Source organism: Lethenteron reissneri, chromosome 48, assembly GCF_015708825.2.
Source record: "Lethenteron reissneri isolate LAM-NWPU_2019-01 chromosome 48, ASM1570882v1, whole genome shotgun sequence".
Lineage (NCBI taxonomy): Eukaryota > Metazoa > Chordata > Hyperoartia > Petromyzontiformes > Petromyzontidae > Lethenteron > Lethenteron reissneri.
This window is the reverse complement of record NC_083826.1, coordinates 6,125,578-6,149,437: the sequence shown is the minus strand read 5'-3', so window position 1 is coordinate 6,149,437 and position 23,860 is coordinate 6,125,578. Positions and strand designations below refer to the sequence as shown.

General features: G+C 53.2%; 1 protein-coding gene across 1 annotated transcript in view; it reads left to right on the top strand.

Annotated features, from left to right (window-relative positions):
* Positions 1 to 12,297: 12,297 nt before the first annotated feature.
* The window catches only part of LOC133354714 (rap guanine nucleotide exchange factor 1-like), a 34,477-nt gene continuing 22,914 nt past the window's right edge, over positions 12,298 to 23,860 (top strand). Inside the window, 4 exon segments of the mRNA XM_061571767.1 lie at positions 12,298 to 12,379; positions 21,410 to 21,477; positions 21,479 to 21,544; positions 23,028 to 23,191. Of these exon segments, the coding sequence (XP_061427751.1) occupies positions 12,298 to 12,379; positions 21,410 to 21,477; positions 21,479 to 21,544; positions 23,028 to 23,191 (380 nt within the window).

Genomic DNA, 23,860 nt, shown 5'->3' with positions numbered 1-23,860 from the left:
GTGTACCGTAGCGGCCTTCATAGGTGCTCGCTAACAGCACTTGCCCCTACGGTCTGTTAAGGCTATACGGGGGATCTTTGTTGGGATTTTTGTTCTTTTTGTTTACGTAAACAACGGTAAAGGTGCAGCCCTGCAGTTTCTTGCCAACATCGCTGCTGGTGGAAAGGCCTCTCGCTACTGCTGTTTATTTGAAGATTGCGGTGTCTCTCTCTCCGTGGTCACGTGGGTTTTTCTCCGGGTCTTCCCGTTTTTTTCCCGAGCCACATTTAGAATCAACAACACGCGTTTATAGCATGTTATTACCGATGTAAGTTTCCACACCACCATAAGCCACTTTCGTTGAGCTATCATTTGTGACGGCCAGGTCGCTTCTGAAAAATAGCTACATAGCTCAGTGGGCCCTTTTCTGGTAATGTCAAAGCAGAAATAGAAATCCCAAATCTATCCGTGCGGCGCTTTGAGTGCGTTACTCCGAACAACACGCTGTGCAACCCCCCGAAAACACATGGATGGGGGGGGGGGGGTAAGAGCCGTGACGTGGACTGTCTGGCGTGTTAGGTCCCGGCTCGCTGCGAGTGTGGACCGACAGGGATGAGGCCAGCGACCGCAGTGAACATTCCACGGTCCTACCCCGACTGCCAACAGCGGCCACAAGGCCTGGGTCAGCTGACGCCAGCGAATTCCACGGTGGCATTGCTGAAATAATGCATCAATCCCTCCAAACACAATCGCATTTTCTGTTGTTGCAATCTACGTTTTGCTTCGTCCGGCGTATGGCTAAATTGAAGTCGTGAGAGCGATTTTAATATTTAGGACCAGACTGTTTGGCCGTTTGGTGGCGTTTACGGCAGCCCAATTATTACGGATGGGCATCGAGGATGTGATTCATTGTTGGAAACGTGCAGCCACGATGGGGGTGACCTACGACACGTCGAACAGATGTATCGTCGTATTGCCATTGCAACAGGGCGAGAGGCACAAACGAACATTCGGTTCATGATTTGGAAGATGAGACGGGTGGCGGAGGGAACCAGTCAGATGTCTCACGCCGCTGATGTTGGCGCGTTAAGAAAAATCGAACTCGGGTCGACGGGTTTTCGAAGTTCGAAATCCCACTGCGACCGGGGCGCACCACCGCTCCTCCCAAAAAACGAATTCGAGTTGGTGGATGGTTTGGAGACGCTGCCGAATTGCAAAGGGTGCGCGCGCTCGACCTGCGATCCAGAGGTCACTGGTTCGACTCCATCTCGTGGAGCGGCAGTTGAAACAGCGGGCACATGTCCTAACACCCCCCCCCCCATACCCCCGCTCCTTCCACCCCAACTCCGTCCAACGCACCCAGCAGTGTAAGTGGCTACACCAGAATCAATTGGAAGGTCATGTGTGCAGGACCGTCCAATGGGATGGGGTGGCTAGGCCCCGGGGTAAATGCCACCGTGTGGAAATCCCCCGACGCCTCCAAACGGAACCAAACGTATTACATCTGACACCGTGACGTCGACGCCCCCCCCCCTCGCCCAAAGTGCGGGGCCCGGGGCGATCGCCCTGATTCACCGTACCCTAGGGACGGCTCTGCGCAAGGCCGTAATTATAAATATATTGAGGTGAACACATCCCCCCCAAAAATGGCAGGAAATTCGTTTTCAAATTGAGATTTTTTTTTTTCCCCTGGGGAGGGACCTCCAGACCCCCTGGAAGATTTGGTCCCCCCCAATGTTGACTGCATGGCTACGGCCTTGGCTCTGCGTGTGGGGTGGGATAATGAATGTGTTACTCCCACACTCTTACAGAAAGTCTGAACGAGTAAGGCAACTACCGAGCCGGCGTTTTGACATTCGAACCGTTCCTGATCCACCTTCTCACCCTTCAACGAGCACGGACCATCGTCGGTCAAACCTCCTCCCCCCATCGCCAGGGATCGTCAACCGGCGGCTCGGAAGCCGCATGCGGCTCATTAAGGACCCACCAGTCTCGTGTTCACATTCATTGCGTCTCTTGAAATATTAAGGGTTTTTTTTTTGTTTACTGGAATTCGAAAAATTTTTTACCTCTTGTTATTTTTGTTTGCTGACCCCTTGCCCATGACCAACAGCGCGTGGGGTGGTGCATCATCAAAAGCAATGGCAGAGATGCCCTCTGCTGGCTGTCGATGGTATTTGGAGGACCGTTATTGTTGTTGTCATCATGCTTGTTTACCACGGGAGATAAGTCTCGTGACTCGTCCAAGAGGAGGAGGTCCTGTCAAGATTTCTCGGGAGCGTGCGATGAAAAAATAGTTTTAGAGCTCATCGGATTCCTCCAGTACAAATATAATCCATATTCTTATTCCGATTAATAATCCAATTGAGTATTCTGCCGTGTATTTTTTGTTACAAATTTGGCACATTTTCTGATTTAGTAATTGTTTTAAATTTTGCACATTTCTTAAACGTGCATTTTTCTAATTTGGCCATTGTTTAAAATTTGTCAAATTTCATAAATGTCAATCTCCCGGCCCCAGTCAGCTGAAACAATGGGCTCCATCATTTGAAATTATTTCATTCATCACGAAACTTCCAATGGAAACGGTTACCGGTTCGTGACCGGTCAGAAACCGAAAATGGTTACCAGATTACCGCTAATAATTTAACAATCCCAATGGGAACCATGGGGGAAAGGGAAGAATCAACAAGGATGAGAATAACGGATTCTTGGAGGAGCAGAGGATGGGGGTGTGTGCAAGAGGTCAGTCCGCCCGTGCCACCTGGGTCTGCTCCGTGACCTCCTGCCAGCGGGCGTTCGACACTTCACGTGGCCTCAACGTGCACCTAGCCTGGCACAAGCGTCGTGGTGGCGTCACCGCTACTTAGTGGCGGTTGTTGTTGTTACGGAGGTAGAGGAGCACGCGGTGATATTGAGGTGGCGAAGATGGGAGCCCAGACGAAGACGGCAGCGGACGGGAGGAGTCACAAAAGCAAAGTTTGTGGGGAACAATATCCATTTTCTCTACTTTTGAGGCATAATCAATTAGAAAATAACACTTAAGGGCCGTCCATAAATGACGTCACGCACCTAGCGGGGGGGGGGTCAGACATTTGTGACGATGTGTGACGATGTGTGACGAGGGGAGGGGGGGGTTGAGAAATGTGACGTCACATCAAAATGCGCAACTTTAAATAAATATAGACAACACGTTCTACTTAATTAAATAGACTTTTAATAAATGTTTTCTTCTACAACATCAGAGTGCAATGCCACATTAAATACGCACTACAATGGCAATAGTTTAAAGCGATTTGAAGCATGTTTTATTTTTTGCAGGGGGGGGGCAGAGCATTGTGACGTCATATTTAAGGGGGGGGGGGTCTGACTTTTTGTGACGCCGTGTGACGAGGGGGGGTGGGGTCAAAAATCGTCCAAAATCGCGTGACGTCATTCATGGACGACCCCTTACTGCCCAGGAACAAAACATCGTGTTACATCGTGTAATGTAGTGTCATTATCCCGGACGAGGAGGAGGAGGAGGAGCCAGGACGATTATGCATCCGAGGAGGAGGAGGAGGAACAGGAGGAGCGAAGGTCATGGAAGTCTTCAGAGCAGGAGTCGTGGGAGAAATGATGCAGAGTTGGAGGAGTTCGTGGGAGGATGATGAGCAGGAGTCGTGGGAGAAATGATGCAGAGTTGGAGGAGTTCGTGGGAGGATGATGAGCAGGAGTCGTGGGAGAAATGATGCAGAGTTGGAGGAGTTCGTGGGAGGATGATGAGCAGGAGTCGTGGGAGAAATGATGTAGAGTTGGAGGAGTTCGTGGGAGGATGATGAGCAGGAGTCGTGGGAGAAATGATGTAGAGTTGGAGGAGTTCGTGGGAGGATGATGAGCAGGAGTCGTGGGAGAAATGATGTAGAGTTGGAGGAGTTCGTGGGAGGATGATGAGCAGGAGTCGTGGGAGAAATGATGTAGAGTTGGAGGAGTTCGTGGGAGGATGATGAGCAGGAGTCGTGGGAGAAATGATGCAGGTTGGAGGAGTTCGTGGGAGGATGATGAGCAGGAGTCGTGTGAGAAATGATGCAGAGTTGGAGGAGTTCGTGGGAGGATGATGAGCAGGAGTCGTGGGAGAAATGATGCAGAGTTGGAGGAGTTCGTGGGAGGATGATGAGCAGGAGTCGTGGGAGAAATGATGTAGAGTTGGAGGAGTTCGTGGGAGGATGATGAGCAGGAGTCGTGGGAGAAATGATGTAGAGTTGGAGGAGTTCGTGGGAGGATGATGAGCAGGAGTCGTGGGAGAAATGATGTAGAGTTGGAGGAGTTCGTGGGAGGATGATGAGCAGGAGTCGTGGGAGAAATGATGTAGAGTTGGAGGAGTTCGTGGGAGGATGATGAGCAGGAGTCGTGGGAGAAATGATGTAGAGTTGGAGGAGTTCGTGGGAGGATGATGAGCAGGAGTCGTGGGAGAAATGATGCAGAGTTGGAAGAGTTCGTGGGAGGATGATGAGCAGGAGTCATGGGAGAAATGATGCAGAGTTGGAAGAGTTCGTGGGAGGATGATGAGCAGGAGTCGTGGGAGAAATGATGTAGAGTTGGAGGAGTTCGTGGGAGGATGAGGAGCAGGAGTCGTGGGAGAAATGATGCAGAGTTGGAGGAGTTCGTGGGAGGATGATGAGCAGGAGTCGTGGGAGAAATGATGTAGAGTCGGAGGAGTTCGTGGGAGGATGATGAGCAGGAGTCGTGGGAGAAATGATGTAGAGTTGGAGGAGTTCGTGAGAGGATGATGAGGAGTCGTCGTGGGAGAAATGATGCAGAGTTGGAGGAGTTCGTGGGAGGATGATGAGCAGGAGTCGTGGGAGAAATGATGCTGAGTTGGAGGAGTTCGTGGGAGGATGATGAGCAGGAGTCGTGGGAGAAATGATGTAGAGTTGGAGGAGTTCGTGGGAGGATGATGAGCAGGAGTCGTGGGAGAAATGATGCTGAGTTGGAGGAGTTCGTGGGAGGATGATGAGCAGGAGCCGTGGGAGAAATGATGTAGAGTTGGAGGTGTACAAGGGAGAAGGAGGAGGAGGAGCCACGGGCACAAGAGGGATGAGACTGTGGGGGGTGGAAGAGTAGGGAGGGAGAGGAGCTGTAGCTCTGAGCAATTAATAATTATTCATCATTATAATTATCATCACGGACGAGGAGGAGGAGGAGGAGCAGAACCGGCCCTAGACCTTTGGGGGCCCTAAGCAAAATTTGGTTTGGAGGCCCCTTTGATGCATGATTTTTTTCACCCACTCGCCAGCAGTGACTCTAGGGGGGCCCTCTGCTGGCCACGGGGCCCTTTGCAATTGCAAGGGTCGCTTAGTGGCTGGGCCGGCTCTGGGGAGGAGCCTTGGCGATTGGGAGGCGGAGTCGGAGGAGTGGCTGGTCCCGGAGAAGGAGGAGGAGCCCGGCTGGTTGGTAGCGGAGATCGGAAATCCGGTGGGGGTGGCAGGAAGTAAAATAAGTTACAAATGTAGCGAGCCGGACATCGTCAGTCCGTGACGCCGCCCCGTGGCTCCGCATTTTCCATCCCAACCTCCGACCTGCTGCTACTGCTGCTGCCTTCCCTTTGACGTTCTTCCCCGAGTCGAGTTCAAATCATCGTCGTGTGGTGCACAGCTTTGCGTGGCCATGTCGGGTCGTCTGGAGAGACACGGTAATGCCCGGCGCTCTGCTCGTCTCATTGTCTAAATCTCTCCTCCCCCCCTTCTCTCTACACAACCCCCTACCTCCTCCTGCACTTTCCGCTCCGCTCTCTCCACCAGCAGCAGCAGCACCACCACTCACTCTCTCTTCCATCTCCTCTGATGCAACAACCCCAATGGCTTTATCACATTCGCCACCACCACACTCGCCACCACCACACTCGCCACTACCACACCCATCACCACCACACTCACTATCACCACCATAACATTCACCACCACCACACTCGCCATCACCACGCTCACCATCACAACCACACTCGCCACCATCACACTGACCACCACCACCCCATCCACCACAACCACACTCACCACCCCACCCGCCACCACCACATTCACCACCACCACGCTCGCCACCACCACGCTCGCCACCACCACATTCACCACCACCACATTCACCACCACCACACTCACCACCACACTCACGACCACACTCACCATCACCACCATCACACTCACCACCAACATCACAGTCGCCACCACATTGACCACCACCACACTCACCACCACCACACTCACCACCACCACACTCACCACCACCACACTCACCATCACCACACTCACCACCACCACACTCACCACCACCACCACACTCACCACCACCACACTCACCATCACCACACTCACCATCACCACACTCACCACCATCACACTCACCACCACCACACTCACCACCACCACACTCACCACCACCACCACACTCACCACCACCACCACACTCACCACCACCACCACACTCACCACCACCACACTCACCACCACCACACTCACCAACACCACACTCACCACCATCACCACCACCACACTCACCATCACCACACTCACCACCACCACCACACTCACCACCACCACCACCACACTCACCACCACCACACTCACCATCACCACACTCACCACCACCACCACACTCACCACCACCACACACACCACCACCACACTCACCACCACCACATTCAACACCACCACACTCACCACCACACTCACCACCACCACACTCACCACCACACTTACCACCACCCCACTCACCACCACCACACTCACCACCACCACACTCACCACCACCACACTCACCACCATCACACTCACCACCACCACACTCACCACCACCACACGCACCACCACCACACTCACCACCACCCCACCCACCACCACCACACTCACCACCACCACACTCACCACCATCACCACCACCACACTCATCACCATCACACTCACCACCACACTCACCACCACCACACTCACCACCACACTCACCACCACCACACTCACCACCACCACACCATCACCACACTCACCACCACACTCACCACCACACTCACCACCACACTCACCACCACACTCACCACCACCACACTCACCACACTCACCACCATCACACTCCCCACCACCACACTAACCACCACCACACTAACCACCACCACACTCACCACCACCACACTCACCACCACCACACTCACCATCACCACCACCACACTCACCACCACCACACTCACCACCATCACACTCCCCACCACCACACTAACCACCACCACACTCACCACCATCACACTCCCCACCACCACACTAACCACCACCACACTCACCACCACCACACTCACCACCACCACACTCACCACCACCACACTCACCACCACCACACTCACCACCACCACACTCACCACCACCACACTCACCACCACCACACTCACCACCAACCACTACCGCTGTAGTCTCTGAAAAAGCCCTTGTGGGGGTGTTTTTTTGGGTGTTTTCTCGTCCGCGTATTCTTGTGTGTTCAGAGGCCCTTCCAGTGGGGTTTGTTCTTGATCTCCATTCTACCGGATCGAGATGCTACAGGAGAGTGGAGTGGGTTGATGTGTTGATGTGTTGATTGATTACGACCCTGTCCGTCTTTGTATCTCCTCCCCCCCCTCTCCCCACTACTTCACTCAAGCCGCTATCCGTGATTTAGAAGCTTTCTTGCTATTCTTCGTTTTTTTGGGGCCGATGCAAGTTGTAGCAAGAGTTTATTTAACATATTGTTGTGTTCCTCTCGTTTGAATCAGTTCGCGCGGATACGTAAATTGGCGAGAAAGTGAAAGTATTAAAAAGTGTGTAACGATTACGTTTTAATTTTCGTTAACGTCAAATATTCACATCGACCGGCGCGGCGCATTGAGCTTTGTGGAGGGAGGGAGGGCTCTTGATAGAATACATCGACAAATGTGTCAATCCACTGCTGGATGAAGGCCCCCCCCCACCCCATACCTAATTCATTAGGGGTTTGACCATACTTCACCACTCTGGTCAGTCGAGGGGGTGGGGGGGGGGGTCATCGCTTGACCACTGATGTCTCAGCCATGGCCCTGACCGCAATCGAATTTGGGTGCAATTGGGGTCGCGAGGTTCATTGCGTAGTGCGCCAAATCGCTGTGCCACTACTTCCCCACCAACAACACCCATCCATGTAATTTATTTCAAAACTATTAAGAATACCTTCTGCCAATGAGTCCCACGACTGCTTTTCGACAGGTTCCTACGTTCAGTATTTTTTTGCCATTTTAATATAATTAGTGCTGCACTGTAGGTAAGCGTTCTGTAATAATCACGGCATTGTCTGATGATGCAGCGAATTCCTTTGTTGTAGTCAGCGTGCCGTGCTCCCCAACCCACACTGACCGGCGTAGTGAAGTATGGTCAAATCACAGCCTCCGGGTGGTGGGGCAAGTCCCTTCGTCCGGCAGTGGACTTACAAACAATTTCTGCTGTACGCGTGTTGATGCTTGTTGAAACCGCTACCGCATTGTTTTCAATATTCTGCTGTGTGATCACCAATGAAAACACGCCCTGACGTCCCTTGTTTACCTGGGAACTGCACTCACTTAATCGGGGCCCATGTGTCGATCCGCTGTTGAACGAAGGTCCTCCCTCCGCCGACTTTGCCTTGGGCCGTGGGAGTCGTTTGACCATATTTCACCACTCTGGTCAGTGGGGCGAAAGCCCCCCACCCCACCCCCATTGGCCAGTTCAGATGTCGTCGCCCGCCCATGTCATTGTTATTTTAATTTTTGAATATTCGTTGCCGCCCAGGTTTGAATTGCAGATGCGGCGAGCCGCTGTGTCGCACCCCCCCCCCCCCCCTCTCGTGTGACATAGAGCTTCAAGCCCCCCCCCCAACACAACCGAACATTCGCCACTGATTGTTGCGCGGAGTTCGCTTTACCAGAGCGAACGGTGGAGACTCATCATTTGTGTTTGGTTTGACCCCCCCCCCCCCCACCACCGGTACCTCCGATTTAGCCCACGGCTTGCTACTTGCGGTGCCCATACACACATTCGCTTGTCATCGTGATGGTCGTCATCCATAAGAGCACACCAGAGTGTGTGGTTTAATGCAAAACATCCATTACGCTTGAGTTATACCAGCACCATGGAGTTGTTATTACCTGCCACAAGTCTACACCGTGGATAGCCAATAACAAACAAAAATACTTCTAATAACAAAAACTCAACACGCTCGTCAATAACACCGCCCTAGAGTGGAACAATATTCTTTGAGCAATGGGGCCGATGCTTTAGGGAACGGCCCTTCTTCATAGCAGACGATTACGTGACGTTGCAGGCAAGTGGCTCTTCATCATCACAGCAGCGGGCACCTGACCAAATCTCCGCTGTGAGGAAGGGCCGTTTGCCCGAAACGTCACCTACGATGTCACCTACGATGTACACCATCAAAACCCTGTATAAGCTAAATTTAGATTTAAAGCTTTCATGACTGCAGGGATTCATCTTCTTGGTTCTTTCGGTAAAGTCACGTAGAATGGAAATAATAAATTTCAGACTCTGTCTCCTCGACAGACCTGTTCTTCACCTGAGGACGGCTGCTTGCATTGTGGCCGAAACGTCGTGAGAATTATTTTATTATGTTTTATTTTTATTATTTTATTATTTCCATTCTACGCAACTTTACTGAAAGAACCAAGAAGATCTGTATAAGCTCTTGTTGTTAGCAGATCTTTCTCCTAAATCAGCAGTTGTCCTGCTGTATCGGTTCCACCTGATGACGGCGGTGACTTGTGTTGCGATCGAAACGTCGTGATTTAATTTTATGTTTTATACTTACGTGACTTTACCGAAAGAACCAAAGAGTAAGGATGTACAGCAGGTTGTGTTCCTCCTAGATTTGAAGCTTTCGTGACTGCAAGGATTCATATTCTTAGGTTTTTCGGTAAAGTCACGTAGGTAAAAACATAAAAATTAATGAAAATAAAATAAAATAAAACAAAAAATCACGACGTTTCGGAGGTAACACAACAACGTCGTGATTTTTTGTTTTATTTTATTTTATTTTCATTAATTTTTATGTTTTTACCTACGTGACTTTACCGAAAAAACCTAAGAATGTGTTCCTCCTTTTGGCGGCGAACGCGTCGACCTTGTTGTTATTTGTGCCGCGGCCGTTTGGCTCGCCGTGTTTTTGTTTCTGCCGCCTCGCGTGTTCGTGCCTTCTGCAAATAGGAGAATGCACGGCTCTCGCCTGCTTCAATGAAAGTCGCCCACCGCCAGAGGTCGCAACCGGGTACCCGATACCCCGTACCCTACCCGATACCCGGCTACCCGTACCCGGCCGGGTACGGGTACCCGTTTGCGACCCTGTTGCGGCCGGGTACGGGTACGGGTAAGGAATCAAAACCCGTTTGCGACCTCTGCCCACCGCACAGCAGCAGAGCCGTTGTTACGCACCTGTCCATCCAGCAGTTAGTAGCGCATGGGCCACGGATGTTTCGCTTCAATGTTCATTTCGCCAGAGAATGTGTCTGCGTCACGTCCTTGTCCTGTGGAAGGTTTGCTCTGTTATGGCTGGCCGGAAAGAGGCTTCGAAATCGAAGGCTTCACAGGCCAAATCTTAGTTGGATTTCAGTTTTGTTTAATTGTACAAGCAGTAAAATTAACAATGCTCATTTAGAGGCCTCTATCAGGTTGAAGGCCTCTCATTTCCCTGTCCGTCATCGGTGGTGTTTGGACCATACTTCGATATGCTGGTCAGCCTGGTTTGGTGCATATGGAGGCCCAGGACCATCGCCGCTGTTAGCCCTGGCCAGGGATTGAACTCGGGTCGCCAGGTTCACAGCGCAGTCCGTAACCCACTGTGCCATTGGAATACTCATTGGTTGAAAACATATTAATATGTAAGGAGGCTGCAGAGCTTGGGCGTTCGTTGGCCTTCCTGCTCTAATATTGTGTCGCACGTTTACAACCCATAATTTTATCTTGTTTTGACGTAAAATTATCGGATGTCCATTTGTTGACGTGATCGACGACTGCCGATTGTCGGATTGATTGGCCATCCAATCGGGTAGCGCGAAAATAGGAGGGGGGGGGGGAACCTCTCCCCCCATTTGCGTCCGTGTGCCGCTGGACGGGCGGTGACGACGAGCTGGGCTTGGTGATGTCATCGGCATCATTAACGGCGTCAAGCGGGCTGTGGCTTTGTGTGGGTGGGGGGGTTTCCCACCTTCACGAGGCAGGATTTTTTAAAGGGGCTCGAGTAGTCCGCGCTCGTCCTTAAAAGGTATAAAAGATTATATAACAGCCGGCATTTCAGGTAATGACTTTTGTACATAGCACGTTAAAAAAATATGGAGTCGATGAAATCGACAAAGTTGATTTATTGTCCCAGCGCTAAAAAACTATTTTCGCCCACGTGATTGTGAAAATTGATTTTAGTCGTTGAATCGATGTGTCGTTGCACGCCCTACGGTTGTAGTGCGTGTGGGAAATAACTCTGGATTTATATTTTTCGGTTTCTTTAAAGAGACTCCCTGCCCCCAAGGGATCACCCAACCACCCTCGATGCTCAGTGTCTCAGACGCTGCCATTATGAACCTCCTGAGAGAGAAAGGGAGAGACACCCTGCCCTCGGGCCGGAAACGGAGAATTTTAATTTTCCCTCGCTCGGTGTCTTAGACGCAGCCATTACGAACAGTCTGATAGACACCCAGTCCTCGGGCTGGAATATATTATCGGTGGGGACTCTCTCGGTGTGCACTGACAGCAGTCATTTGTGGGCCTTCCGAAAGAGGGAGACACACCCAGTTCTCAGGCTCATAGAGCTTCAAGTTATTTTGTTTAACCAGGTGGGTGCTCAACGGGATCCTGAGTCTCAGTTGCAAGGGTGAGCTGGGCGAATGAGTCGGGGGGTGGTGAGTGAACGAGTCGCCAAGCTGTCAGAATGGAAGAGCAGGCCACTTACCCTCCCGAGGGGCTCTCCTAGCAGTGGCCGTTACGCCGCCAGCAGTTGCAGGGCTGTGCCTTAACCTTCACCTGTTAGCGGAGAACTGCACCTGGGTGCCCTCCGACTCTTTTTCCGTCTTGCTCGGTTAATAAATAATCTGTACACTTGTGACTGCCACCACCAAGAGTGGCAGGCGGGCATGGTAGGTAGTCATGGCAGGCAGTCAGGCATGGTAGGTGTTCATGGCAGGCAGGCAGGCAGGCATGGTAAGCAGGCAGACATGGTGGGCAGGCAGGCATGGCATGGCAGGCAGGCATGGTAGGTGGTCATGGCAGGCATGGTAGGTGGTCATGGCAGGCAGGCAGGCATGGTAAGCAGGCAGACATGGTGGGCAGGCAGGCATGGCAGGCAGGCATGGCAGGCATGGCAGGCATGGCAGGCATGGCAGGCATGGCAGGCATGCATGGTAGGTGGTCATGGCAGGCATGGTAAGTAGGCAGGCAGGCTTGCAGGCAGGCAGGCGTGGCAGGCTTGCAGGCATAGCGCAGGCAGGCATGGCAGGCAGGCATGGTAGGTGGTCATGGCAGGCATGGCAGGCAGGTATGGCAGGCAGGCAGGCATGGTGCACCTCCACTGTGGGTCGCAAAACCCCGGGGCTTCGTGAGCCTCCCACGTAATTTTTATGCCCGGAAACAAAAACAAGCAAAACAAAAAATAAAAAAATAAACAAGCTCTCCGCTTCACTCGAGGAAACGGTGGCAGGTCGATCGGACCAACGGGGCGGTTCTCCTGTGGGTTCTCGGTCGGTTCCGGCTCGTGACAGAGCAAGCGCCAACTCCCGGCGCGATACAGCGGGGGCGACGGCGAAGGCTCGCCAGCACATCTCTCTCTCTCGCCGTCTCTTCGGCAAAAAAATCCGATGTGTCGGAGTTTTCTCTTCCGGAATTCCGCGACAACTTTCTTCCAGCGTCCGCAGCAGGTTGGGTTGGCGCGGCTCTCGGTTATGCGTTTGTGCGTTTGGCGGCGCTTGAGTGCTGCACTGGTGAGCGGTGAGTACATGACGCTCACTCGCTCACCAATTCGGTCACTCAAGCTAAGAGTGCTGCATTGAAACGGCGTTGCTCATGCAACTGCTTTGCTCACGCCACTGTTGACGGAAGGACCTCTGTTACAGGGTATTTGGCCTACTCTTCCACGCTGGCCAGACATTGTGGAAAGAAGTGGGAGTACCCACACTTTACCCCACCACACGCAACCTGCCGATTGATTGCGGCGTACCCATTTGCGTACGGTTGTTACAACTGCCGTGGCGGGAGATGGGGTCGAACCGGTGACCTCTGGCTCATAAGTCCAGTGCGCTCCCCATTACGACGACGGCAGCAACCCACCACCCCTCCCCCAGAGCTGCTGTGTGTGTACCCGGCTGAAATAAAACGAGACGCTCGCGGACGTGCAGAATTTCCCCAGCGGGTGCGAGGATCGGCTGCCGAGGCTTCTGTAACGTCGTCGGAGTGGCACGCAGAGGTCGTGACCTAACGAGAAGTGCCCCCCCCCTCCACTGACGAGACGATAACGAGACCGTGAAAAAATAACAACGGCATGAAAATCATCACGTTCAGCAGTTACCACCGTGGCCTTAAGAAGGGAGACGGTATGTGAATAGGTGACGTTTCGGGCAATGGTCCTTCGTCACAGCTCATGACCTTGCTGATCTCCTCCGGGAACATAAGCCATCAAGCAAACTCCGGTCATCCTCGCAGCGGCTTTTTGGCCAACCATCGAACAAAGGCGGGGTCACCGCATCGCGCGCTTTCGGATGCGCTTCTGCAGCCGCCTGGAACGTTCTTCTGATATTGGGAAGTCACTGGAGCTATGCGCTTTTAAATTATCTAGATTGAAAACTCATTTCTTTATAACTGATTGTTGTTGTGTTTAGTTTGGTTTCCTCCCCCCGCACCTCCGATTAGCACGGTTGGCGACATACGGTGCAAAAATAGTTCAACATCCATACACGGTTCAACATGCAAGACTTATCAGGAAATGGTGGTGGACCTTGCGAGGTGACGCCAGCTTTCGTGACAAGGTGGGCAGACGTTATTGATGGGTTTTTTTTACGATGCTTGTTCATCCAGGAGATCCTCGCAGATTCTCGTGGCTCTGTTTCAGGAGACTCGAGCAAGGTTTTTGGAGTAAGGAGGGGGGGCGGTGGGACGACTGCTTTGTATGAATGTACGTTGAGCTTCTTTCGCACCGTACGTAGCCAACCGTGCCAATCGGAGGTGCTTCGTAGATCCCAGTTGAGTAGGTTTGGAATAAAAGAAAGAAAATAAAACAATTTTAGCAGGTGTAAATCTAGATCGCGGCAGTGGCGATGAGACTGAAAAGAGGAGTAGCCGAGAAGGGCCTGTAGCGAGGTACGTCGGCGTCGGAGGCATTTGCCCGTGCCGCGAGCGTGAAATCGATCGAACTAATCGCGAGAAAAAAATAGCGCGATTTATGGCAAAATTAGTGCCCGAAATGATTCACCGGTGTGACGTCCGGGCTAACGGAACAACGAACAAAAACCAGCGCAGGGGCCCGCTCGCTGTCGGAGTAATAATACCAAATGATGCAAAGGACACGCAAAGCCATCGATTCACGACTCTAACTGCGGACGTGAATGGTGAGAGTTCCTCGAAAATTCTGCCGTTGCGAAGGTCGCTTATATTGCTAATCTCCATCCAGCAGTGGATAGGGTCACCACAGCCGCCGCCGGAAGCTTGCGACGATTGCTTTATCTCAACCCTGAGGGCACCAAGCTAAAAACAACGTGGCCGGTTGTTTTTTTACTCTCTCTCGCTCATTCGTCTTTGGGGCGTCCGACAACAACAACAAAACGGGCATTTCGTGTAAACTCAGTTGACCTCAGCCGAAATAAACGTACGGCTGACTTCCACCAGGGGATCGACATAGAGCCGCGAATCCTTGTTATCTTTCTAGATATTATTCCGTCTCATTATTTATTTACCCCCATTGGACAAACACTCGAGTTGACCCGACGCGAATAGAATTCGAGACGGGAGTCATCCACTCCACCGCACGCACCGGGCAGTGTGGGGGGGGGGGGCGGTCGTCACGGCGACCTCGTCAGCGCGCGCGGTTGCCGTTGGCAACGGCGGCTGTGGCGGCTCGGAAGATCAGCGCGCGTGGTTGCCAAGTGACGGAGCCGTTGGGGGGGCGGTGGTGGGGGTGGGATGGGAGGCGGGGTCAGGGGGGGTGTGGCACCGGTTAGGAAGGCGGTGATTGGAGGATTGGTGGAGGGGGCGTGGTCGGATGCGGGTCTGGGGGGTGTGGCACCGGTTAGGAAGGCGGTGATTGGAGGATTGGTGGGGGGGCGTGGTCAGGGGGGCGGGGGGCGTGGTCAGGGGGGCGGGGGGCGTGGGCAGAGGGGGGTGGCAGTGGCAGCCCCGCTTGGGGTTTCATTTGTGGCCGTCCACCGTCACCCGCTATGATTTTTCCAGGATCGAGTCGTGGTGGTGGTGGTGGTGGGGAGAGTGGTGGTGGTGGTGGGGGGGGAAGTCTGCGAGTCGCCGATAAGCGACCACCTGCCCCGTTGCCGTTGGCGATTCGATGTGAAACGGCCGAGATGGAGGCGGCTGGCCCCCTTGTGTTGCCCGGCTCGCGTTGTCGCAAGCTGCCCAATGTTTGCCGAGGCTTGGAGTGACAATCCGGCATTAGCTGCCCCCCCCCCCTCATCATCAGAATCTGAATATTTATTTATACTGGAGGAATCCGATGAGCTACGAAGCTCTTTTTCACAGGTGTCCAGTAGTTCATAGAAGTGTCATAGTGTCATTAGACCCCGATAATAATAACATTGCTATTTATAACGTGCACAATATATGGGATAAGCCTCGCTTCGAATTGAGATGTTTTTGACCCTCAGCCGAAACCTCAGAGTTCGGAGTGAGGCGTTTCTAGGAAACGCCGTCAATTGAGATGGGGGGGGGGATGGCCCCCCATCTGCCAACGGGGAATGGCCCCGTGACCTTCCACGCTGGGTTCATTGGCTTCTTTTTCCACCAAATCGCAGGCAAAACACTTTGCAATGGCCTCACGCGTGTGCGGTGTGCTCGCGAACCTGCGACGAACGTCGCTTGGTTGGGTCGGGGGTGTTTCTTCACGTTTGTGTTTGTCAGGGAGGGGGCACACTTAAAGGAGGGCCCACACTTAAGGGGGGGCCCACACTTAAAGGCCACGTGGGGCCGCTACTGGACCGCTGGCCTTCACAGAAGAACATTCGCGATTCAGGTTTTTTTGGGTGAGATCGCGTAAATGTATAAATGTGTCGTTAAACCCGCCACCACCCGACACGGTCAACTAGTGAGGGTTGTCACGTAAACAGAACGTGGCCAATTCGTCACGAGTACAGCACCGGTGTGTGTTGGAGAGCCAAACCACAACATTTACGACATTTCGCCATTCATGAAGCTGGTTGTAATTACTGGCAAAACGTCGTACTCAGATTGTAAATGTTGTGGCTTGGCTCTCCAACACACAACCGGTGTTGCTGTACTAGTGACGAATTGGCCACGTTCTGTTTACGTGACAACCCTCACTAGTTGGCTGTGTCGGGTGGTGGCGTGTTTAAACGACACATTTATGAACATTTACGCAATCTAACCCAAAAAAACTCTATTATGGATGATCTAACCCAAAAACCTTATGGGTGATATTGGTCGTGAAAGCCTACGTGTTATTGTGAATGATATTGGTCGTAAAAGCCTACGTGTTAAACTGAAGAACACTTGTTTAGAAGGAGAGCTGAGATTTGACGAAACCAGTCGTGGCTATGGAAAACCAAAACGTCACTTTCCACTCGCTGTTAACCCCCTCATCATCAGCCATGATCAACCCACTGCTGGATGAAGGCCTCAGCAAAGCCACCTATACATTAGCATTTGATTACCATGCAGCGCAAATAATTGCAAGTAACGTGCGTGTAAGAATCTACTTTTAACTTGACAGCCGCGTATCGTTACTTCCCTTTCCGCACCTCAGATTAGCACGGCTGGCTGCGTACATTGTGAAAGAAGTTCAACATGCGTGCACAGGTGAAAACAACAAAACCCTTGTGTGCGCCAGAGGTTTCATTTCTCACAGTATGAAAATAACCCAGAATGCAGCTGATCCCATCAAACCTCAGAAACTAAGCAGCCTTGAACCTGGATAGGAATTGGCTGGGTAACCACTTCTCTCTCCGCCCCTAATGCCGAGGCATATATAACCTCGTGCCACGGCAGATCTCTCGTCTACTTGAGCAGTTATTTTCTTGTTGTGGTTGTCCCACCTGATGACGATTGCTTGTGTTGCGATCGAAACGTCGCGATCTATTATTTTTCTACCTACGTGACTTTGCCGAAAGAACCAAGGAGTAAGATTCTAGTAGGTTAACTATCATACTCGCTATGGGTTTTCACGACCTACATTATAATTCGTCATATGTGTCTTCTGGTGAGAGGTTTTTCCCGGACCCTGGCGATGCCTGTTGTTGTATATTTGGATTCCGCGTGTTATCGCTCTCTCTCTGTGATGGTCGTGTGGATTGTTCTGCGGGTGCCACCACCCCTCCACCCCCTATCCCCACGTCGACATTTAGATTATTTGGCTGCTGTAAAAAATCGCCACGTGTGATGATGATGATGACGATGATGTTATGAGCCACTGCGATGGGCTATCGAACACGTGTGTTTGGCCAGGTCGCCGCTGAACAACGGCTCATAGCTCGGCGTGCTTTTACCCTGGTGGGGGATAAAGAAAAATAATTCCAGTTAAGCACCCTCCACCACCACCCGACCAAGGCCAAACGAATCAAGTTGTCACGTCATGGGCAAATGTGCCGATGTGCGTCGCCGGTAACGTCGCTGTACGTTTCCTCTCCGCCAGCGCCAAGCGGCACTGACAAATCTGGTGAAGTATGGTCAAATAACCCTCACCGCCTGCATGATGTAAGTGGATTTTGACAAACGAGCTGTGCGCGGTCGTGAAACGCGACCTTCGATTTCCGTATACGAGTCCGGATACAAGTACTCAACGAGATATATATTTTTAATGATTTAGCATTAAAACTGTGACCGCATCTAGAAGGGGCTTATGCATAGGGGGAACATGTCCATCAAGATATTTTGAAGAAAGATAATTAATTTTTTGAAATGTTGTTTTTATTATTTATATACGACATGAGTGTGTGTGGGTGTTGTTCAGTGGGGAGCGGTAGTGTAGCGGTTAGCGCGCTGGGCTACGAACCCAACGAACCGGGTTCAATTCCTGCTCACGGTCAAAACCAGTGACGATTATTTGAACTGGTACTGTGGGCCTCCCCTAAGTCGACTCAGCCTCAAATGAGTACCTGATTGCGGTGTGTAAAAACATCGGCACTGGGGAGACATAGGCGGTCGGGCATTGTGCTGGACACCCACCCCCTCGTGTACCTTGCCGGCCTTCATAGGTGCTCGCTACAGCACTTGCCCCAACAGTCTGCTAAGACTACACGGGGATCTTTGTTTGTTTGTTGTGCAGTGGGGAGCGGTAGTGTCGTCGTTATTGCACTCCGCCACAAACCCGGTGACCCAGGTTCAATTCCCGCTCACGACCAACACCAGTGACGATTATCTGAACCGGTCCTGTGCCTCCCCTGGGTTGACTCTGCCTCAAATGGACTACCTTGTGCAGTGTGTAAACATCGCCACTATAGGGAGAAAAAGACGGCCCAGGTGTGGTGCCGGCCAACGTGATCCCCTCGTGCGTGCCGGGCCTTAAATCGAGTGACTGGTGCGCTACGTGAAACATCGGCATCGGCGCTGGTGAGATGAAAGGGCAGCCGGGCCTGTGCCCGCTTAAGGTGCTTGCCCCAAGAGCCTGTGCAGGCTACCCGGCGGATATCTTCGTCTTTAGCCGCCTTCGCCACAACGCCCCCCGCCCCCCCTTGTTTTTGCACTAACAGGCTGGTGTGTCGTATCTGTTTGTTAGAAGATCTCCCGAAAAATGCGTCCCAATCTTATTCAGACCCTGGACGAAGCTAAGCGGCGAGGGTTGAGCCTCAATAGTCCCTGGATGGGCGAACACCCGGCGCGCAGGCGGGTCTGTTGAAAGCCTTTGCGGCAGAGGTCGCAACCGGGTACCCGATACCCGTACCCTACCCGATACCCGGCTACCCGTACCCGGCCAGGTACGGGTAGGCTGTCAGTCACTGGTGAGTAACCGTTTGTCACTCATTTCGGGTAGGGTACGGGTAGGGAACGGGTACCCGGCCGGGTACAGGGTACCCATTTGCGACCCTGGTGCGGCCGGGTACGGGTACGGGTAGGCCGTCAGTCATTGGTGAGTAACCGTTTGTCACTCATTTCGGGTAGGGTACGGGTACGGGTAGGGAACGGGTACCCGGCCGGGTACGGGTACCCATTTGCGACCCTGGTGCGGCCGGGTACGGGTACGGGTAAGGAATCAAAACCCGTTTGCGACCTCTGCTTTGCGGGGCTTACGCGGCGCTGCTCTGCTCTCACACACATGCGTTTCCCCTCCCCCACCCACGTGGTGAAGTATGGTCGAGCAGCCCCCAAAAGAGCCTCGTGCCGTGGGGTTGAGGCCTTCAATCGAGCGGTGGATTCACCATTGCTGATGATTCTTGTATTTTGCCTGTGGCCCCAACTAAGGCCCCTCTTTTATCGCCCATGTGCACGGACAGGGGACGGGGGGGGGGGGTGTTGGGGAGTGTTTGGGGGGGGGGCTTCCCTCCACATGGGGAGGCGAGCGACCTGCGCCTTATTCGACGGTTGAGTTCCATCCTGGACGAGGAAGCGGTGGCGCAGTGGTTAAAATAAAATAAAAAAGCTTCTATTTTTATACTGCCAGGTTAGGTCTCCACTGAGCTACATAGCTCTTTTTCAGAAGCGAGCTGGCCACGAACGATAGCTCGACGAAGTGGCTTACGATGTGGAAATGTGCAGCAGCCAAACTCTTGAACGCGTGTTTCTAAATGTACAGGCGTCAGGGTCGGAATCTAACCAAGACCTCCTGTGTACCGCGCGAGGGAGTTAACATCTTGCCATTGCGGCGTGGTGCGCTATGAACCCGGCAGAGGTACCCGAGTTCGATTCTCCGCTCGCAACCAACGACAGTGCCAAATGTTTGAACCGGCCGGTCCTGGGCCCTCCTCTAGGTTGACTCGGCCTTAATTGAGTACCTGCCACGGTGTGTGTGTGTGTAATAAACATCAGCACAGGCGTTGTCTTTTACTTGCCTCCGACTCGCTCATGCGCCGTGCCTGACCTTAATAGGTGCTCGCGAACAGCGCACGACCCATAACAACCTGTCGAGGCTATGCAGGGGGGGGGAGGGGGACCTTCAACTTTCGGCGTTACTGAACTGTTGGTTAGGCTCCTGTGGGTGGGGTGGGGGGACGACTCGGGGAACTGGTACAGAGGGAGAGGGATCTGCGGCTGAGGAATTTGAAGCATGTGAAAGTGATTGTTGATCGGTACACGTGCGTGCGTGTGCAGGCATGGTCGTGTGGGTGTGTGGCTTGCGTGCTTGCTTACGCTTGGGAGCGGTCGTGCAGCGGTTAGCGCTGCGCCACGAACCGGGCGATCCCCAGTTCGATTCCCGCTCACGGCTCGCATCGGTGACGAATATCTGAAGCAGTCCTGGGCCTCCTCGAGGTCGACTCAGCCTTAAATGAATACCTGGTGCAGTGTGTAAATATCAGCATTGGGTAGACAAAGGCAGCCGGACGTGGTGCTGACCACCCACCCCCTTCGTGCGCCATGCCGGCCTTGCCCCAACAGTCTACCGAAGGCTACGCGAGGCAAAATGTCTTTTGTAACGGTGGTGAAATCGTTCTCACACTCTCGTGCGTGACTACAGTCCACACGTCCCAGGTGAAATCCCTGCTGCTCGTACAACGTCCGTGGCGGGCGGTGCCCCAGCGTGTCACAATCCTTCCCCGAGGCCGGGGGGACGATCAGGGGAGGACGGCAACCCGCGGCAACTCGCGGCTTTGGAGCCGCGTACGGCTCTTGAAGGGAACTGCCACTTCGTGACGTTTAATTATTTGGGACCACTGTCTCGAATTGGGCCGAGTTCGAAAACGAAATTAAAAAGGTCTCCTCTTGTTGTTTTTTTTGGTTGCCCCCCCCCCCCCCGCACCGGGTCAGCTCGGCCATAATTGTCTGCCCTGCCGCCGAGCGTAAACATCGGCACTCGAGGGGAAACGAAGACTGCGGGTGGGCACGGCGTTAGCCACACCCGCAGCCTCGGAGGACCGTGCCAGATTCAATAGATGCTCCCCCAAACCGCACATTTTCCGCGACGGTCTTACTTACAGCTGTACGGGGGCGGGGGGGGGGGATCTTTGTGTGTGTGTTTGTCTGACTCGCCATTGCACCCACTGTGGCGGCGCCACGGATCGAAACGGGCGCCGCGATCGTTCGTCTGACCGTGCCGCTGACGCCGCCCGCAGACTCCCTGCGGCTGCCCGCCGTCAAGATGCGCTGGCGGGAGAAGCTGCAGACGCAGCGGGTGAAGAGAGGCACTGTCCTTCCGCTGGTCGCGAGCTTTCTCCGGCGATGCGCTGCCCGTCTCTCCCACGCACAAGGTACGTCTTCCCCCCCACCGACCACCGCTATCCTGAAAAGCTAATCGAACTGCGGTGGTGGAATGCAATACACACGTAGCTTGCCTGTATCCCAGCGCTGTGTGGAGGGCAGCGGCGAATGTTGGTGGATAAGGGTGTACACAGTGGCAAGATGTTAACTCCCTCGCCTGGTATGCAGGAGGTTGTTGGTTCGATCACGACCCTGACGCCTGCTGCTGTATATTTGGAGTTTGCATGTTGTGTCTCTCTCTCTCTCCCCGTGGTCGCGTCGATTATTCTCCTGGTCCACCGGTTTTTCCTTCCACATTTATGAGCACGCGTTTAGAGTGTTTGGAAAATGTCAATTATTTCCACGTTATGTGCCACTTCGTTGAGCTATCATTTGTGGCCAGGTCGCTTCTGAAATAGAGCTACGTATCTCAGTGGGCCTTACCTGGTAAAATAAAAATAGTTTAGATGTTTTTTAGTTTATTGCCGCACGCAAATGCCGTGAATCTCCCTTCCCGTGGGAGTCGATGAGGTTGCCAAGGCCTTGCTCGCTACGAGAAGGCCGTGCAGCAACAAAGTGGAAGTCCAGCTGTTCCGTCTGTATGGGATATAGCGTTGTCCCCTCTCGCGCATGGGTAATCTCCCACATGCAGACACTCGATAAATTGGTTAATAACACCTGAATATGCAGAGGACGGCAGAGCTTGGGTACTTTTTGGCACCACCCCGGAGTCGTTCCGTCTCCCTCTCTTTTGAGAGTGAGCGAATGCGGTGCGTTTAAATGTAAAAATTACGAAAAAATAACTCGTGAAAAAACTCAACACACCGTACGGCTTTAAAATAAAAATGTATGATGGATGACGTTTCGGGCAATGGCCCTCCTTCATAGCACGTAAACGAAGTCTACATCGTTGCCCCCTCCCTTATACATTTTTCCTCATTGGTGTCACGCACGGCGCTGTTCTTGACGAATGCGTTCGGCTTCGTTTGTCACCTGCGCTCGTGCGCCCACAGCCAACGCAGTGTCACCACATAACTTGTTTTAATAACTCGCAGGAAGCTGCCGCCCCCCCCCCCTCCCGCCCGGTGAGATCCAGTGGCATGCATCCATCCCGCCCATACGGCGCGTGCTTATCCCTCGTACGACTTCGAAACAAAGAGCGACGAAATATCTTTGCCAGTTTTGGGGCTTATTCTAGGTCCACTCAGCCTCAAATGCGTACCCGGCGTATCCCGCACCTCTGGCTAGCGCAGTTGGCTGCGTACGGTGCGAAATAAGTTCAACATGCGTACATCAGCAGTCGGGGGGTGGAAGAGGGGGAGACACATGCAGCTAAGCCGTGCGAGGGGCCCCGACGCTGCCACCTCATGCACCAACGCCGACCCTTCGCGGAAACCTGCCCCCAGCGGCCCGCGAGGGCCACACGGAGTCGGGGTTGGGGAGGAGCGGGGGGGTAATCTTTGGTCCCCCGTTTTGTCCGTTCTCCTCGAGCAGGGGGAGGCCGGCCCGTCGGAGGGCCTGGCGTCCGTGGAGCGGGCCCTCACCTACTACCGCGCCATCCTCGACAAGGGCGTCCTGGAGCTGCTGCCGGGCACGGCAAGCCGGGTGCTGGAGGCCGTCTGGAGCCTTCTCTCCGGCCTGCCGCCCCAGCCCCTCAGGTTGGGGAGTGCTCCCCCCCCCCCCGTACCCCCTTTCCACTTCACTGGTCCCTGGCATACAAACCCCTGAAGCGGTGATGACAGCCGTAGGCTCATAGCTTCTGTCGGTCGTTGGGCACTGGGGAGTGAAATTTCCTGCCTTCGATTCCCGACCTCGGGCATGTCTCTCTCTGTCTGGAGTCTGTGTGTGTGTGTGTGTGCGTTCTCCCACTGTTTTCGCGTGCGTTTCCTCTGCTTTGGCTTGTGGGCAACCGTGCCGGCCTGCACGGGTGCACGCTAACAACACTTGCCCCAGCAGTCTGTTAAGACTACATGGAGATGATAATTGGTTCTTTACCCTTCTATCTGGCAACAAAACTGACACCTTTTTGCAAGGAGTCATGTTTGCATAGACCGCAATACCTGCAGTCATAATACAAACAAAAGAACATAACTCTGATAATGTGCACTGTCCTTGAAGTTGATTGGTCCACACCCGAGACAGCTTTCCTTCGAGCCTAGTCTCATATGGGTTGGACCAGAAGACGCCAAAAGGCGCACAACTCAAGGACAATGCACCATCAGAGTATGAGAGCTCGGGGCAAGCATCTACACTATGGGGACCTCATTTGCCAGCAAAAATATGACTCCTTGTAAAAAGGTGTCAGTTTTGTTGCCAGGTAGAAGGGT